Genomic DNA, 20545 nt, shown 5'->3' on the forward strand with positions numbered 1-20545 from the left:
CTATGAAAGTGGCCTGGATGAAGGGAGTGATTTCATGAGAAATTAAGTGCTCCCAAACAGATAAGGAGAAGTATAAATAAAGAAGGAAAGAGATTAATTAGATTCTATCACAGTAATCACATTCTATTACAGTGATGAATTCATTGCTGTATTTAAGTCTCTATAAATAGCTGAGGAAAGAACAGGATATAAATGTGACTTGTTCACAAATAATTTACTGTGCAAGACTTCTTTTTGCAATCAATTTAATTTAAATTGATGGCAACTTATTGTAAGCCCAATCTTTTTTGTAAACAAAACAAAACAAAAAAAAACAACGTATTATTTTATTATTCACTGCACCAGTTGAATGCTACTCCTTAGTCTATTTGCATTTTATATAAAATGTGGATATAAAAAGTCTACAGACCCCTTGTTAAATTTTTTTTTTTGGATGGGACAAAAAAAAAATGAAAGAAAAATAAATGATGTCAGTATGGTCACAACTAATGTGTTATTGCAACCAACAAAACCCAAGTAAAAAACAAGTATACATGTTTTATGGCAAGAAAAAGTAAAAATTTACAATAGCCAGGTTGCATAAGTGTGTACACACCTTTTTATTACGGGGCATGTGCTTTTGCTCAGAACAGACCGATCGCATTCCAAGTAATTATTATTTTCAGTTATTATACACCACATTCACAAAGTTATTCTGATTACTGGATCCATCAGACATCAGTAACTACATCAGTATCACTTCTCTCTTTTCTTTAAAAAAATTCTTGAACACATTGTCTATAATCAACTGTCTGTCTATCTCTCACAGAACAACCTCCAAGATCCCAACCAGTCTGGCTTTAAAGCAGCACATTCGACAGAGACAGCCCATTTGGATGTCTCTGAGAAACTACATGATGCTAGATCAGCCAAGCTGTCATCCGTCCTCATCCCCCTCGACCTTTAAGCAGCGTTTGATACGGTCAACCACAAGAATTCATTGTCCACCCTCAGGAGTTTTGGGTTTTGCGGATCAGCTTGGGAATGGTTCGCTTCCTACCTGGAAGGTTGCTTATATTAGGTAACATGGAAGGGAGTGACATCTGCTCCACACAGACTCTCCACTGGTGTCCCACATGGCTGTCTTGGTCCTCTTCTTTTCTCCCTGTATACTCACGGTCTTGGTGAAGTTATTTCCTTACATGGGTTCTCTTACCACTGCTACACCACAACTTATCTTCTCTTTCCCACTCTCAGATACCACTGCTTCTGATCGGATCTCAGCATGTCTGGCAAACATATCATTGTGGATGACTGCTCATCAGTTAAAGCTCAATCCTAGCAAAACTGAACTGCTATCACAGGTGATTCATCTCCAGGTCATGAACTTGCAATGTTATGCATAATGATCTGATTTCCCCTTCAGCCACAACTCTCAATCTTGGGGTAACCATGGACAATCAACTGCCCTTTTCCTCACATGTTGCTAATGTGACTCGCTCATGTCAGTTCCTTCTATACAACATTAGAAGGATTTGGCCATTTCTGTCCACACAGGCTGCTCAGGTACTGGTTCATCTGAAGACTACTGCAACTCAGTGCTGGCAGGTATGACCTATGAGCGCAATTCGTCCTTTGCAAATGATCCAAAATGTAGCTGCGTGACTTGTTTTCAACCTGCCTAAATTCTCACATACCACCCCGCTGCTGCGATCCAACCACTGGCTGCCGGTAGCTGCACGCATTAGATTCAAAACACAGATGCTTGCCTACAAAGCCAAAAATAGACCAGCTCCCTCTACCTCAAAGCCCTCATTACTCCTTGCACTGCAACTCACACCCTCAGAGCTACAAGCACTGCTAGTAGCTCGACTGCTCCCACCATCTCTCAGGGTAAGTGGTAAGTATAATACAAGATGGTGGAATGAACCAAGGTGGTGGAATGAACGTCCCCTAGGGGTCCGGACAGCTGGGTCACTGGCTATTTTCAAACGACAACTGAAAACCTATTTATTCATGAAACACCTCAACTAGCATTTTCTTCCCTGTTGTATGTGAGTAGTTGAATAAAAGAAGAAGAAAAAAAAACTTTGAACAGTGATTTAGGGTCATGGTATTTTTTAAGTCTGTAGCCTAGTGAACCAGAGTTCATGCATTCAATGATAGAGACATAAGCACTTTTGTATGTCCCTCTGGATAAGGGCATCTGCCAAATGCTGTAAATGTAAACGATTAACGACAAATAAAGATCACCCTTTTATGTAGTATATTCTTAAATCTTGTTTTCATACAACTACTGGAACCGTGGTCTGCAAAGAGCTTACAATGCATGCTGTTGACCTCATTGTCAAAAGGTATCAATCAGGAGAGTGTTACAAAAGTATTTCCAAAACATGAAATGTACCATGGAACACCACGAATGCCATCATCAACAAACGGAGAAAACGGGACATCCCTCCAAAATTGACAAAGGGTCAAGATGAAAAACTTTTCAGGGAGGCTGCCTAGAGACCTATTGGTCACTCCCTGCATGTGAAAATCTCTTTTAATTTTTAAGGTGGCCAAGCAGAAGCCTTTTCTCACTAACAAGATAATATCCAAGCCTCGTTTCGAACTCACCCCAAATATATTGGCAAAATGTGTTCATGCTCTGACGAGACTAAGGTAGAATTTACAAGACAGCCAGAGACCACCATTGCCATGTTAAAGCATGGTGCTGGCAACATCATGCTATTGGGCTGCATTTCTTCAGCTAGATAAGATAAAGGGAATCGTAGACAGCTCCAAATACTACTCTGTTTTTAGCAAAACCTGCAGGCCTCTGTTAGACAGCAGTCGATGAAGATAAACTTCAACTTGCAGCATGAGAATGACCCAAAGCACAAATCCCAGTCAACAAGGAATGGCTTCAGAAGCTGATGATCAAAGTTTTGGAAGGTTTCAATCAGAGCCCAGATCTAAATCATACGAATTCAAAGGCTGAGTACCGGACATCTTCTCAGAATTTAATGTGTGGAGCATTTTCTGCAAGGCAATGTGGAATACAATTGCAAGATCAAGCTGTGCTAAATCAGCCAACTATTGCTCAAAAATGTGCAATACAAGCTGTAGTTGTGTTTTATACACTTAGTTGTGTTGTATACACTTATACAACCAGGTTATTTTAAGATTTTACATTTTCTTTTTTTTTCCACCTAAAATGGTTCTATATGTTGTACATTTTGTTTTGATGGTTGCTATATCACAATAAAGGTATAGAAATTTATTTCATTTAATTTTATTCCATCAAAATGTTTTGTATAGCTTTTTGATGTCGTATTAAATTACAATGAATAAGAACACAAACAAAAAAAAACAAACAGGCACTACTAGCGAGTGCCCAGGCAACAGTTCACTTTCTGACACTGTCACATAAATAAATAATTGACCTGATGCTTGTCACAACAGCAATGACTCAGAACAGCAGATGGCAGTGAGGAGCATTAGCAGCCCCCGTCAAACTGATATGATATGAAGTGAAAGCGCTTATCCCCATGGAACATTTTAATGACACCAGCCAGTGCTAGTTCAGTGAACTCAACCCTTTCCCCTCACAGAGCCAATCAGATTAGTTGTGTAGTTTGAGTGGATTTATGTATCTGCTATTAGAACCATGTACTGAAATCTCTTTATCTCTTTATCTGCACTCTCTTTTTGTCATTGATTTGCAGTAAATACACCCATTATCTGTTTATCTAAACAGTACTTAAATGTTTTCAGTTCAACAAAAGGTTTTATTATAGGTTGTTACTGCAAGTGTCTGAGCAAGGCCTCCGTATTAAATATAAATTAAGCAGGAAAGCTTTATTCATTGGGACTTCTCCCTTCATCCTCATCCTTTCTATTGCAGCAGCCCTTGTCAAGAGAAGGAATGAAAGGGGCTGAGATGCAATGTACAGGGAACAGTCCAAACCCACAAATGACTCTGGGGTTTGAGGGACAGACAGCATTTATGAGCATATGGTGAACATTCTAACTTTCAGAACAAACTGTATGAAGACACAAATGAACAAAAAGATCAAATGTACCACTAGAGAGAAAATACATTTATTGGAAAAAGTGGCAAATGTTTAAAAGTAACAACAACTGACTCTGAGTTAGGTCGCAACATAAATCTCATCTTTTGTCCAGAAAGCAATGCAGCGCTTTGAAGAAGTACATACAGAAGATGTGTTTGTACATACCGAAAGCATATGGTTTAAAAAAAAACAAAACAGCTGGACAAATTTAATTTCTTTCCTAGAACTCAAAGTAAAGTACAGTGGAATGTCAAATGAAACTATAGACTTAAAGGTAAGACTAAGACAGTGTTTTTTCTTTTTGCTTCTCTGTCCGTTACCCGTTGTGTGGTAAATAAGGTGTAGGAGGTAACTGCATGCATTTACAGTGTATGTGGCTTAATTGGTGAAAAATTAGACATGATCCCTGAGCTCTCACAAAGAAACACAACATGACAAAAACAATAGATAGACTATTCCAAATAACCAACACTGACATTTGATTCCATTGTCGTACATATTAGATAGCCAAAGACATAATATCTCACAGGACTAATGTGGTGATTTGTGTGTGAAAGATTTGAAATTCTACACTAGATATGAGCTCCGAAACATGAAGCTTCTTCCATATTCCCTATGACTCTGTGATTTTATATATATATATATATATATATATATATATATATATATATATATATATATATATATACATATATATATATATATATATATATATATATATATATATATATATATATATATATATATATATATGTATGTATAGATACTTTTTCATTATTTTAATATTAGTATTATTTTAGTTTAAATTTTTTCCCTCTTGACGTCTGTTCCAATATTATCTATTTATCGACAAAATCAGTTGGTCTAAGACTGATAAATAAGAAAGAAGAAACCATGGGGAATTAAGTATTTGGGAATGTGTTGACTGAAAAACTTTAGAGTAAATTCTCAAAGAAGACTTTAAAAATTGCTGAGGTTCAACAACTTGGTTCAACATAAAACAACAGATCAATGCAAAACTTACAGTCTAACAAATGATAAAGATTTTGGCTGATTTGCAGAAATAAAAGCCTAAATATGCAGTATATAAAAAAATCATGCTGGTTGGGTACATCTGATTTTTTATCTGTCACCATGGTAACAGACTGAAGACTATTCGTTTATTTGCTTTTTAGGGTTTTAAGGTTGTATTTTTGTTGCTACATGATCCGTTATAAGCAATAACTGTCAGATTAATGCCATCATCAAGAATGATCAGGATCTTACACCATAGGTTCGGAGTTTTTATTAATCACACATGTGAGTTTGGCTGAAGTCTCTCATTGCAACACTTTTTTTTAACCGATATTCTGGCAATATATACACACACAAAGATATTCATTCAAACACACAGTCACTCACACTAGTCATTTGGTAACCCCACTCTAGAACACTTTAATGTATATTTATGTATGTTGGGCCTATTTTAGGTGTCACAAAAAGATAAACATGGTTCATGCAGGTGTATTGAAGGTGAAGAGTAAATTGTGTTTTCAATGCTACAAAGTCCTATTTAGTGGTTATAAGTGAAGGCTTGGGGGGTGTGTAGGTGAAAGTGGAAGGACTACACAGTAGTTTTATTTGGAGGTGCTTTGGATCACAGTCCTGGGACTACACAGTAGTTTAGTAGTAGTTTAGCTCAGGGAAGAAACAAGATATTTATGAAGTGCTACACAGTGGTTTCATTTTTCCATGGCCCTGTCCTAATGTTACCTGTGGAATCAGGGATAAACACATAGTCCTCATGCAGGCTGCTATTGTGGCTCAGTGTTCCTTTCCGGCTGAGAGTGCTCTTCCTGCTGAGTGTAGCCTGAGAGCTTGGCATAGTGGACCGTGGTGGAGGAATATCCAAGTGCAACATAATGTCCTCCTCTTTATTGGTCATTTTGGTGCTGCTGTGCATCATGCAAGCTGTGCTGGTAACTTTTCCCTGGGAAGCACCAGAAAAAGTGTCTGTTTTAGGACAGCATACGCTGGATAATGGTTCTGCCTTAGCACAACACATGTGTGTGTGGCAGGTATGTCCCTCATGACAAGGCAGCTGGTTTTCCAGATGTGTTCTGTGGCTTTCCATGTGAATGCTAGGGCTGGTGCAGTGCAGCTGGTTGTCCAAATGAGGGCTTTGACAGGAGAGTCGGCTCTCCAAGTGTGAGGTATGACAAGTGATGGGATTTTCTAAGTGCATGCTGTGAGGGCTATCGAGGTGGGAACTCTGCACACTTCCATCCAAGCTGCTCGAAGTCATGTGTAGTGTGAAGTCCCTGAGGCAGGGCCGTGGCCGACTGAATGAGCGAGACTTAGTCCTGTCCTTCAGGCAGCTCTGCAGGGGCAGGGAGGGGCGGGGTAACTCCTCAGGGAGAGACAGGGAATGAGCGGAGCCTTCTAGTACTATAGAAGAGCTATACAATGTGGAGCAGCATGGGCTCATTGGAATCTGAGCTGTAGGCAGGGAGCTTGGATTACAGTGAGGTGATGATGTGAGAAGGTGAGGGGAGAGTAAAGGTTTACCTGCATATGGTCGCTTTCCCTCAAAGTGACTTTTACTTTCAGTGCTTCCTGCTGTCTCTCCATTCACATCTAATTTTGGTTTAGAAGGACAGCAGGCCCACCAGCGGTGCCACACATCATCCCGTTTAGCACAGTGCTGAATAAGCAGAAAGAGTCCCAGTGTCACTGAAAATGCCCCATATAAACAGCTAAATATCATGGACAGATAATGGCCTTGTGACACTGCCAATGCCCCAAAGGCCCATGTGGCTAGGAAAAGGAATACAGTGAAAGCAGTGGACCGCAGTTGAGCCTTGAAGGAGTGCTCATTGGCAAGCATGGAGGCAGTGATGGCCATGCAACCTGAATGCTCTCCTTGTTCTCCAGGTTCACCACTGGCAGCAGGGCAGTGGCCGATTTCTGCCGTGGCCAGACGTTGCTGCTCCTCTGTCATGGCCTTTAGCTCATACTTACGCTCTGGATGCCGCTTCAACTGCACAAATGTGCACAGGAAATACATACACATGACCAGGACTAGAACTGAAGAGGGTCCATAGAAGCCTCCTAGACTGGGCTCCCATGCCATCCAACAACTTACCAAGGCAAAGAGAGACAGACACAGACATTGAGAGAAAATATTAGCAACCTAGTCAGTAAAGTTATTACTGCTTTCCTTTAATTAAATCACAAATCACATGGTAACTTGTTTTAATTAATTAAGACATGTCTCTATAAATCAGTGTTGCTTGCATGAAGCCATTTCCTGCCTCACTGCAAATTCTCCTAATGCTAAACACAGTGTAACAGGGATGCTGAACTGAAAGAATGCAAAACCCAGCTAAGGATTTTGCATGTGTGTTTTCTGCATGCATCACTGACCCACAATTTGACTTCTACATATGACTATTGTTTTGAACAAATTACTCGAAGCAGACAATCTATGTGGAGAGTAAGGGAAGCAGAAGGAGTGTACTCACTAAGGGGCATCATCTCTGCTGCCATAGTTATCCAGATTAACAGCAGCTGTGACCCCTACAATGACAATGGGGATTCCACTACTGAACAGATAAAATCTGAAAACAGAACCAAAACAACAGAATCAAAGATCACAGTGTAAAGAAAGAGATACACTTTACTACCAAAAGTTGTGGACACCTGACCCATGTGCTTCTTGAACATACCACTTAAAAGGTGGTCCTTCTTTGCTGTAATAATTACCTCCACTATCCTGGGAAAGCTTTTCACTAGATTTTTGTATGTGTTTGTGGGGACTTGACAATTTAACCCACAACACTGTTAGTGAGGCAAGGCACTGATGTTGGGTGAGGAGGCCTGGGGAACAGTCAGTGTTGCAATTCATCCCAAAAGGTTTTCAGTGGTTTTGATGTCAGGGCTCTGGGAAGCTGCTTGATTCTTTCACACAAACCTCAACACACCATGTCTTCATGGACTCCAACATGTGCACAGGGGCATTGTCATGTCGGAACATGTTTGGGCTTCTAAAGTGACAGGAAATCTTAAACATATACAGTATAGACATCCTAGACAATTTTGTGCTTCCAACTTTAAGGCACCAGTTTTGGAAACTACATATGAGTGATATGGTCAGATGTCCATATACATTTGGCCATATAGCTTTTTTTTTCCCTGTTGCTCTTACTCTAACTCTAAAATAATTAATTTAAAGCCAACCTTCCTTCATTCTTTTAATCAACGAATAACAGCATGAATAAGTCATAAGAATATTAATTTTTAGTGCAGGTCACAGAAATGTCAAGTAAAGCCTTAATAGACTCACTTGATTAAGATATCACATCATTCCCTATCAAAACTATTTAGAGATCAGCAATCTGTAACTCATGAGTCCAATCTCATGAGGCACACTTTTGGCTGTTTACCTGAATATAGCGAATTTAGGGTGGGGCTGTGTGGGAAGATCTCTGTCCTGAGAAAGTGGTGGAGCCTTGGAGACTTCATTACAGGTATTCCTGGCAGTTAGCACCAGCCAAAGCATGGTGGAGAGAGAGGAGTAGTGCAAAATGATCCCAACCTTGAAGCAGAACACACAAAGTCAGTAAACACAAACGGCAACCAGGGCACTAAGATGATTATATAATCACTGTGCAGCTCTGCTGTGAGCAGAACTGTGTTTGATAAAGGGAAAGCAAGCATGCAGGTGCGCTGAGTGGATTGCTTAAAGTAATCCTTCTTAGCTGGCTGGACCATACAGGTATCCTCCTCAACTCTGTGGAGACAGTGCTAAAGTCCAATGCTCTTGCTCTCTTTATTAGTGCAAAATACTCTGGTGACTGCCCTCAATACACAGACATGCACACAATACAGCTAGAAAATATCATGCATTTCACTAGGAGCACTGTGCAAAAAAATGCAAAACATAATACAACAGAATTCTAAAATGTTTGTTGGAATGTAGCTGATCCTAGATGATTTAAAAGTCAAACCTAAAATAAATACATCCATTTCCTTCATTGTTCCTTCTGAAGACAGGCCTCCAAAAGGATATCTAGGTTATAAGTGTTCGTGAAAGAGAGGGAGCTTTCTGAATTGACAAGCAGCACGACTGACAAGTCCATATAACTAACATTCAAGTGTTAGTTTTATGGGTGCCACACAGACCAGGGTTCCCTCCAGAATATAATAAATTCACTATAATATTCACTATAACACTATAACACTATTCACTATAAAATGCCTCTACTTTGTTTTAAGGTGTGTCAAGGTACGGTAACAAATATTTTTACAAATATGAAAACATTTTACTAATTTATTTAACGATACTCATTCATTCTGTTTCAATACAATCAGATAAGTAAAGATAAATGAAGGAATAAATACAAACCTTAACATTAATATTGTACTTAAAACAGGTAAATATTCAGTAGGATATTACTACAGAACATTTTATTTTCATTATTTCACCCCAGTGAGTGTGTGAACTATACTCAGATTACATTAGCAGACGCTTACAAGTTAAAGTAAAATGCTAGGCCTCTGCAGACTCTGGTAAACGCTAACACACAATATACTCACACATGACCACAATATGGCTAGAAGTTTTCATATACCAATCTATGACTCATGTTGCTTGGTTTACATTATACAAAAATTAAAAATTTACAAAAATAACTTTATGTAGTTATGTACATTTATGGTCAAAGGTTTGTGGAAACCTATAGATAACACTCATATATCTACTTTTAGAACATCCCATTCCAGCCCCTTTTGTTGATATAATAATGCTCAGTATTCTGAAAAGTCTTTCTATTAGATTTTAGTGTGACTGTGTGGATTTGCCTATTAACCCACATAAGAACTGGTAATTTCAGAAACTGTTGTCAGAAAAGGAGGCCTGGGGATCAGCCGGCATTCCAATTTATCCCAAGGGCGTACAGTGGTTTCCACTTCTGCTCCAACTGTGGCAAACTTCACCACAGGGGCATTGTCAAGTTGGTACAGGTTTGAGCTTCATTTGGTCCAGTTTATACAATTGTGTGCTCCCAAATTTGGGGCATCAGTTTGGGGAGGGTCGACATTAGGGTGTGATGTCCAGGAGACCACCTTTGGCTATATGTGTGACCTTTGGCTATATGTGTGACCTGGAATGGATAGTGTGTAAAGAGTCTCACCACTTGACAGACAATGGGGTACTTGATCTGATTGATTCCTCCGGCAAACACCCCAAACGTCATGGCAGTATGAAAAAGGACATTCAGTAGTATGTGCCATCCTTTCCTGCTGATTCGGATTACACTTCACCCAGACAGAGCCCCAAATATGATTAAAAGAAAAAAATAATAATAATCAGAGTTTAGACAAATGCAATATCACAAGCACAAAGCCATAAGTAAAGATAGTTCATCAAACAGAGCAGTTGGGCTCCAACTATCCAGATTGGCACTGACCCCTTTAGAGTGGCAGTTAATCCCTGTATGAAGCAAATGATACATTGGGCTCAGCTCTAACAGTCAGTTCCAAAATACTATGTTGAGACATAGACTCAGTTACCCACTACTACTACCACCATAGCCAGGAATTAATTTCAGGGAAGACAAGTGAATATTCTAAATAAACTGTACCGGTAATAATAAGTGCAATGTGTTCATGAATTTTGGATGGATTGCCAGCAGAAGCAATGTCAACCAGTCTTTCAAAAGAATTAAAGTTAGGTGGCATATGAAATAAAATACCTTTCCCTGAAAATTTTACATTAACATGCTAACATTATAAACGCCTTACCTTATAAAAACAGATCTATTGAGAAAAATGTAATATTCTAATTGGTAAATACTGTTTCTCACCATAGCTACTACTGCAGCTGCAATCAGCTGTGGTTAAAGCATCTGTCTGCTGTTGACCTTTAATGAACATCATTACAGCATTAATATTGAGCAAAACAATGTTAACGCACAGTTATATAATCAGCTGTTCTGTTCGTATATGTTAACCTCCCACAAATAAACGTTAGGAACACTATTATTTTAAGTAGACTGTTTACACTACAAATCCACCACAGCCACACCTCTCATGTAGAAAATCATTATTATTTACAAATGAAAGGTTTTTATGTAACTGGACAACATGCAACATTTACCTGTGGTGTATAATGTACGTCATTATCGATATCAGCAGGCAGAGCAGCATAACTGCCGTGCATGCATAAACAACCGGGTGCAGGTATTCTCCTGGATATGGAGGGAAGGACAGCACCCTCTTTAAATCCTGCAAAATATCAAGAGATACGTGGACAATTTATAAAATGTCAATTTAAAGAACATTGATAATTGTACATAAATATTCTTCATTGTAAAGTCTGTACTAGATATATATGGAAAGTATAAAATAAGAGGTACAAAGAACAAGCTACAGGCTAAGAGAAAATATGGAGCTTTGTCCCTGTTCTGGCAAGACAACACCCCCATACATAATTCTTTTACAGTGTGTCTGTTTCATCACCAAGCCTGAAGAGTGCCCTTCCTTATGTAGCTGGGATGTTCAATTCCCTTAGCAAATTTTTAGAGTATTCTATTCTTGAGGTACATCTCTAACCTTCTAGAAATACTCTTCAGATATGTCAGGGTAATGTATCTCCTGTTTACTAACCACACCTCTTGTGAATTTGTGAATTTTACATGCATTATGAGTCATGTAGTAAACACTGAAAGATAGAAAGCAACGCTATGTTGTGCAGGAGTCTCAAAATTATAATTGCACATTATTAACATGTGGTTTATGAGGGAAAACAATAGTGGCCTTATTATGTTAGTACATATCTGAATGTAAAAAATAAAGTATAGTGGGAGCCATGTACTTGTTAGGGGAAATTTGACAGGACATTCTGTTCACCTGAAATGTGCAACGTAAGCCATATATGCTTTTTCAAGGACTAAAATGAATTATGATTTTCTGGCCTGAAAAATATGAAGGACAAGATGACAGCATATATCAAGCTGACTTATAGAGATACCAGAGGCCGAAGCTGTGACCAGAAATAGTCACACAGTTTTGGAACATATTCTGTGTGTATCAGCAATTTCAATTATTGATTGAACAAATATCTATTAAACAATGATTAGATATTGCATATTAAATACTTTGATGGAATTACAAAGAAATATCTAAAATATAATTATACAGTTGTCCAGTGTTGTACAGTTTTCTAATAAATAACTGTAGCATCTTTATCTACAGTAAAAGCTAGTGGTAATCTGTTCCTCAAAGCAGGGGATAGCCTATTCTCATTCCTTCTGTTGCAGTTGGTGTGTATCCCTATGTAACCCTATGTAGCTCTATAGTGTCTGTTCGCCTTAAGTCCATTTGCCATCATTAGACATAATGTTCTGAGTTTAAGTAGCCACTCAACATTCTCTGTTTATACATTTGTTTATCTTTATGGTATATGCTTGTGCTGGGTACTTTTATTCGCCAGATGTCTAATGACATTTGCTGTGTACATACAGTACTTGTTCCTCCTTCCTCTGTATTTTCTCCTTTAAATATTGCCCATTTTTTACCAACTAGCCAGCTGGCATGCCAATAACTAGTGCATTACTGTGTTGCTGAATGGTATTCTCTAAAAATGCATTTTTTTTTTGCTGAATCTGCTAATTTCCTTTGTAGTCTCTATTCCCTCCACACTACATATACTTTTTACTCTATACTTGTTACCCACACAGTTTACATGATACTGAGTGAGTAGCTACAAATAACCATGCCTTAGGATTGGCATTCATGCAGCCAGTCTCTGAATGTGCTCATTGCATTGGAATTGTCCAGGCCAAGGATGTTGACTCAGATGCCTTCTGTGCCGAAGTCAACACAGTGAGCTCAGCTGGCAGAACTGACCTGGCTCAGGCTCATTCTGGCCCAAGCACTAAACAGCTTGCTAGTTGTGAATGCCCAGGTCCAGCTATGACTGATAAGCATAAGAAGAAACAACAGATATGGCTCACCTGAAATCAAGGATTAGGGAGCTAAGACAGGGTGCTCCCATAACTGGGAGGTACTTTCACACTATTAACTAACTTCCTGTTAAGCAGTCATATTTAGCACTGGTTTTGGCATCATTGGGAAAGTGTCTTAGAAAAGCTTCTGTCAGATCACCCATGACAGCCTCTAAACTAGCTGCAGCCCAAGCAGTGTAAACCGGTATTATGCAACCACAACATTAAAGGTAATCTTCCATGCTGTGTTTGTTATAACAGAGTGTGCCATGAAAAAATGCAAGGACATAACGACATCTTCCAGTGGGAATTAGCCCCAGCCTACCCATTCCTATGTTCTGGCTAATATGATCAGAGTTTGCCATATGCTTGCTGTAGATGCTTCTGTTGCTGGTAGTGTCCACCCAGATGTTCACTGCTTAAATGATAAATGCAGATCCAATGACTGCCTGGTGAAGACTTACAATATTGTATCTATCACATGTAGTATGTACTGCAATACTTTAGCTACTTTGGTGCTAGCATTGCAGCAGTCCCAATATAAAGGAGCTACTGCCTGACACCTCTTTCCTGGGCCAGGATACTGCTTCAATCTCCACCAAATTGATATACACATATTGCTAGGGTTGTATGGATGGATTATATTTAGCTAGGTACATATTGAAGTGGATCTTAACACATTATTGTAAATCTATTTCAAAAGTATAAAAAATGTGTTTTTTTCAAAGACTCAGTTAAGACAAACTAAATAAGCCAATTTAACTGATATCACCAATCACACTAGTTAGTTCTAATGTGTTTTTAGATAGTATTAACTTAATATGTTGAAAATAAACATATGAAAATTACATTCTTAACAACACTGAAACAGACTTGTGTCATTCAGTGTAGTGCTGTACAGTACAAACAATAAAAAAGAAAAACTGAGAAATATTCTGTCCAACATGGAGGCCTGTGCTCTAGTTAACAAAACAGAACAAAATAATAAGTGCACATTATTAAAAATCTGATGAAAAATATTTCCTCTTTTGACACCGTTCATCCAAATGCTGAAGCCATAGTCTGTAAAGAGCTTAGAAACACGTATGTGATCTTTTTTAAAGGTATCAATCTGGTGAATGGTACAAAATAATTTCCAGTACATTATATGTACCATGGAACACCATGAAGACCATCATCAACACATGGAGAAAACGAGAATCCACAGTGACATTATCAAGAACATTATGTCCCTCCAAAACTGCCTTAAAGGACAAGGTGAAAACTTATTAAAGGAGCTCTAGTTCTCAAGAAGAAGGAACAAACATCCAAGCCCACTAAAATTTGCTGAATATACAGTATGTGGCAAAATGTGTTATGTTCTAATGAACAACTTTTTGGGCATAATTTTAAAATACAATTAGCACCAAAAGGACAATCTCAAAGAACGCCATGGTGTTAGCAGCATCATGCAGTGGGGCTGCTTCTCTTCAGAAGGGATTGGGGTTCTAGTCAAAATAGAGGGAATCATCAATAGTTCCAAATTCCATCTGTTTTCCAAGTAACCTCCAGGTCTCTGTTAGACAGTGGGAAATACGAGATAAAGAATAATTTTATCATCATCATCAAGTAACATTAATATAAACTGATCATGTGGTGTGCAGCTCTCACACATCTTAGGGAAAAAAAATATTGTCTACAGTGTGGCTCAAAGAGATGAATCTTGGTCAATCAGCATGCTCCAGTGACCAAGCCCTCTCTTTGACATAACAGGACTGCCTGCATTTGTTTCAGGCAACACACATGCACACTAGCATTCACATACACACATTCCCTCGCCATCTTCCTCTCCATTTGTTCTCAGAATTAAACATATAACTTTTAAATTCTTGTAGGATTGATTACAGCCGAATACCAGCTTCTAATTTTAAAACTGCTATTCTTCCATCTTGCACCATAAAATGATAATAAATTGCTTAATACAGACCAAATGGCCCACAGTTGTTATTAGATTATGCTTTTGTTCAATTACATGTACTTAACTATGATAACCTTAATCATTTGTTATATATGCATATCCTTTCAGGATTGAATAATGCTAAACATGACTAACTGCAATAATTATTCCTGGCTCTACCCTGATTATTAACAAGCACACAACACCACGTTCCAGCATGTGATTAAAATGCATGTCTTCTTTGTATTCACTGAGATTGTTGAAAAAGGAATTGTAAAAAAAAAAAAAAAAGAAATTACATACAAATAATTTATAAATAAATGCATTGGTGTTTGATATGTACATGTTATGGAGGTACATCTTTGACGCATCAACTGCTATTGATGTAGTATCTTTTTCATGGGCACTTTAACCAATTTACCTTCATATTGCCACCACTAACAGGTAATTCTACTATTACTTAAAATCATACATAACTACCTTTGCTATGATTTTTACATTCCATTTCAGAATTAACCATGCCCACCGAGATACACTGTAAGAAAGGGCAAGAATGGTCTTTTGTGTGGAATGTATGAGTTTACACACAGACCACACTCATAGCATTGCCTTTGAAAATCGTGAAAGATTTTAACTTAGCAGTTACAAAATAATATGCCACAAGGTGATTATTTTTATGATATTCTTAGACTTTAAGAGTTTAATGCACCAGAATAATAAATCTTTAATAAGTATTCCTTTTCTTTAATCACATGCTGAATTTAAGGCACACTCAGGTTTGAAATTTGCATTTTATGTTTTTCACTGAAAAATTATGAATGATTAAAAGTGTTGTGAAGAAAATTGTAATATAAAGCAAAAATCTCAAAATTGTACTTAGTTTCTGGAATGCCAATACCTAGTTTCCCAGTTATGGAACACATCGCTCAAGCAGGCACTTTGCTAGCTTTTCATCTCTGTCCTTGGTGCCAATAAGTGGACATTTTTCTCACGGACTTCTCCATGGTGCTGACAGGGCTCTGTGCCAAAGCTCTAGTTTGTCTTTTGTAAATTGATTAAGTCTAAATTAGAGGCCACAATATTAAACACGGCAGCTGCTATGTACATAAGAACCATTTAGTAACTTTGACTTTACTGGAATCATTATGCATATCTGTGGTGCGCCAACTGATTTAAATTAATCCTTGTTCTTTAAGCTTTCAAACTCAACACCAGTACCAACTGGAGGGTCATTCCACAATACGGCTAAGAAGGAATGAGTGTATTAGCAAAGGCCAAATCAAACAACGAGTAGACAAAAACTTGCAATAAATCCAGCAGCCTGGAGCTTTTCACAGCACAGAAACAGTATCATTCTTAAAATCTCATTATTCTCACGTGCTTTAAATATCAAAACCAGCTCTTAGAATGGCCCATCCACGTTTGTTGACTAAAAGGCCACAGAGTGCCAGTGCATTACAGTTTTATTTTAATAACCACCATTTGTTAACCACCACAGACACCAAGCTGAGAGGACGTGACCATTGCAGATGGCTTGCTTTGACTATCTAGGGGGCTACAAAATCCAGTCATGCTATTGGCTACACTTGAAAAGGGGATGTTCTTGGGATAAATGTGAAATGAAGAAAAAAGAAAAAAGAGAAAAAGAAAAGGGGGGGGGGGCGTTTACTGTGTGTGTGTGTGTGTGTGTGTGTGTGTGTTGGCGTGGATTACTACGGCAGTATGCAATCTCGTAGGCCTGAGTAAAGACAATGATATACCCAGACTCCGTGGTGCACTTACACATGGAGCCGTTTGGGGTTCAGCCAAACACTATTGCAATTGAAATTCAGTTCACGCCTTTTCTTGCTTCCAGAGTCACCGGCGCGCTTGTCCTCCAAATAAAATGCTTATCTGGCATGTTTGCACTTAATCAGGAGTCCACGAGGTGAAAAAAAAGGACTCGTTTTCCGTGGATGGGTTTTATGTAAGTAAAATAATGATAGACTGGATACTGAGCAGCGCTGATGCGTGAACCCCACGCTGAGACAGCTCGGGTTTCAGTTTATCAGCAGCATAAATATGTTACAGACCATGTTGGTCAATAATCAATTGATTAATGCAGCCGGCACATTGAAAGGTGTGAGTAGCTACTAAATACTGCAGCTTGTTAGACGGTCGTGTCCCTGTAGAATGGCAACAGTATGTGAGTTCCTTCTCGTTATTCAGACTACATAGTAATCAGTAACCTATGTCAAGAATAAAGTTAGTTCCAGGAATAATAATAATCGACAATTTACTCACCATCAGGTCTTTAAAGTTGAGTTGCAGACTAAGTTCAGGGATATGTCGCAGTCATTCATGAGTTGTGCCGTACACACGTGGAGAAGCAGCATGAAGCGTACAGAAGGAAGATCCATTCATTACATCTGGGCTCACTGTCCTGACCATCTGTGTGAGCATATAATAATTGTATATATATATATATATATATATATATATATATATATATATATATATATATATATATATATATATATAATATGGAGTATAGCAAAAATAAAAAATTATATATGTATATATATATATATATATATATATATATATATATATATATATATATATACTATACTCCATGGCCATGACGTGTAGGGGGTATGACATGTAGTACCATTTAAAGCACGAGTTGTGCCAACGCAAGAGACGTCATGAGGACGCCAAAAGGGTAACAAAAAAAAAAAAAGAAAAAAGATTGGATAGAAATGACGAAGACAAGTAGACAGGTCAGGCACTTGATCAGTTTGATTCTCTTGTGCCTGATCAACGTCGTAGAGCTTTGCAACACAGGCTACATAATAATTACATGCACCAATAGTAACTAATCCAAAGTGTTTTTAAACGAATCAAACGCAGCTTCCTCTCCTAATGAATAGCAGCACAGATAGCAGCAGCTTTAAAGCGCATTTCTTCGAATTAACCTTACCTAATTTGATGAAAGCAACTGGTGCGGAAAGCATCCTGTGCGTCTCTGTGAGCTGTGCTGAGAAGGAACAGAAATGGAAGCGCACAAAGCGTGTGGAAGACAACTGATGAGATTCATGATGAGCAGTCAAGGTCTTCTGGTAGACAAGAAAGAAAAGTATTTTTTGTAAATAAATGAATAATCAGAGGCTAAACTAATGGGAAGATATCGCAGTCCATCCCTCACACTGAGCGCGTGAGTGAGTGACAGTTTTCGGCGAGGTCTCAGTTAAAGGCGCCTACTGCGGAGGGCGGAAATGGTTTGTTCCCTTGCGCGCCCTAGGGCATGTCCCCAATGCAGCTCTGATTTGAAGAGACAACACAAGCCAGGTTCTTTCTTTCACATACCGCACAACAGGGAAAATCTCGTCACGCCAGCGAGGCTTTCTAGCTTCTACACACACTACCCGCTGTTTCCTATAGCTTACATGAAAATGGTGATTTAAAGCTGACTGAGATTTACACGCGAGTGCTTTTGTGTGATGCGATCTGATGTCGTTCTATCAACAAATCTATCGACTCTTCACTTTTTCCACACATATTTATCACCATGCAATAAACAATGTATAGTATACTAAAACCAGCATTATTCAACACAATACGTTTTTCAAGGTGGAGATCAGATATTTTCATAAAAGCCATTAAGCTAGTACACATTCTCACCAAGACATTGTGCTCCCCATTGGATTAAGTGAAAATCTTTGAAGTATATAGTCAAGAGCTTTACTTATGGTTCCTAAAATGTGATCTGAATGTAACATTGTTATTGTAGAATCCTACTCTGTGAACTGTGACTAGGTCTTTAGACCTTATATACCCTATATATGATGGCTGTTTAGGTCATAACACATATACGTTCTCACACACATTCTGTAATAACCTTACACTGATAGAACTATTCTGTCCCACACACTACTATACCCTTGCACAGATGTGTTTCATATATTATAGGATTCATATAAATACACCTGTTTTAATGCATTTTCATATTCAACAGCCTATTCATGATGAATAATGATGTGAGGGTATGACTGTTTGTAGCTCCTATAGCATAAGTGATAACAGGAAGTAGCTTGTTTAGCAGACATTGCTTAACAGTGTTAGTGTTAGCAGTGATTATCATCTAACATTAGTAAAAAATGATTTCTGAGAGGTTTTGTAAGGCTAACCAGAGAGCATGTGAGAGCATTTTTTCAATTCTATTCATAAATATTCATAATCCCTATCATGATTTTATTTTATTATTATGTTTTAAAATCCTCTCAGGTTAGCTCTTAGTTATATTATTACATTATAAAGCCACTTTATAATTCCTCTTTTTTAGTATTGCCATAAATACATTTCTGAACTTGTAACGCTACAGAGAATCGAAAAAAGTTCTTTAGGAAACTTCTTTAGGGAACTAAAGATGGTTTGTTTAGGGCATAATGCTAAAGATCCTTTTCTGGATCCTTTTTACTGTTAAGTGTGTAAGTCACATTTCGAGAGTGTTGTAACTGTGCTGAGTTGTATAAAATTGATGTGCTGAATTGTATAAAACATCAGACCCTGAGTCATTTTTTATTGGTTCTTTTACTTGACTATTTAGTATTGTCTGTTTCCTTAGCAACGAAATTGTAACATAAAGTGTTCATTTCATGCATTCAGTTTCACTCAATTAGGTTTCTGAATCCTCATGACCATCCATTTCCATATGTCTTCATTAAAGCAAGCTTGCCGATTAGAAAGATTTTGCTGTAGTTTATGCTACATGATTAAAGCTCAGTCACTGACCCACCTGCCTTATCAGCTGTAGAACAGCTGTGGATTTAATTCAACACATTTAACTCCTTTATAGGAACTCCTATTGTTTTTCTTTTTTAAAAAAATCATTATATTTAGTTACAGTACAATGCTGTTCAATAAGGTTGTATTTGCATGCTAATTGAAATTTTAAAAAGTGATTACCCTGGAGGATGCTGAATGTGCTTGATCCTGTTGCTGTTGCATTAAAAGCAAGACTAGTCGAGCATAATTAAATCCTGCCAGTCTTTAAATGACAAGATTCTTGTCAGGAAAGTTAATCGAAAGCAGATATGATTGATTTAATTAAATAAAGATGAAATAATCTGACCCCTTTGGGTCTAGGGACACCCAAAATGCTTAATCTTGGCATGAGGGTTTTTCTTTTTTGTTAGTGTGCCAATGTAAAAGTGTAATGCTTGACAGTAGTCAGTAGCAAGACCATAGAAAAATGCAAAACAGGCATACACCATTTTCCTACAAAATCAGACTATAACCTGGATGCTTCAGTCCTTTACAGTGCGCTATGTATATAGAGTACATTCACACACTGATTCACAAATAGAGGCAATAAAACACACACAATCTATGCCACCACACAAAATGGTGTGCATCCAGACAATTGCTTTAAAAGGAATCAACTGATTAAACAGACTCAAACTCTTCCACCAAACTTTCACAAATGTGCGTATCAAAACAGAAGTGCTCAAAGGCTGAATACACTTTTGTTTTCCTCTGGACCTCAGAATTCATCTGGCAAGTCTGTTATTGCTTACACCCCTCCATTCAACACCTCTTCTTGG

At 38.0% G+C, this 20545-nt stretch overlaps 1 protein-coding gene across 1 annotated transcript; it reads right to left on the reverse strand.

The window, feature by feature from the left end:
* Nucleotides 1-4952: 4952 nt before the first annotated feature.
* On the reverse strand, nt 4953-18176 carry adgra1a (adhesion G protein-coupled receptor A1a). The gene is made up of 7 exons (XM_060890270.1): nt 17923-18176; nt 17244-17390; nt 11176-11303; nt 10211-10334; nt 8462-8613; nt 7541-7636; nt 4953-7156 (listed from the first exon to the last, which is right to left on the reverse strand). The coding sequence occupies exons 2-7, from the start codon at nt 17244-17246 to the stop codon at nt 5746-5748; spliced, it is 1914 nt and encodes a 637-aa protein (XP_060746253.1). The 5' UTR covers nt 17247-17390; nt 17923-18176; the 3' UTR covers nt 4953-5745.
* Nucleotides 18177-20545: the final 2369 nt, after the last annotated feature.

The sequence above is a fragment of the Tachysurus vachellii genome, chromosome 2, assembly GCF_030014155.1.
Source record: "Tachysurus vachellii isolate PV-2020 chromosome 2, HZAU_Pvac_v1, whole genome shotgun sequence".
NCBI lineage: Eukaryota > Metazoa > Chordata > Actinopteri > Siluriformes > Bagridae > Tachysurus > Tachysurus vachellii.

Bases quoted from the DNA above. Each gene is read 5' to 3' on its own strand.
- adgra1a (XM_060890270.1), bottom strand. The intron at 7,637-8,461 runs GTAAACAGCCAA...TTCTGTTTTCAG, and splicing joins CCTAAATTCGCTATATTCAG to ATTTTATCTGTTCAGTAGTG. The intron at 7,157-7,540 runs GTGAGTACACTC...TGCCTTGGTAAG, and splicing joins AGCAGAGATGATGCCCCTTA to TTGTTGGATGGCATGGGAGC.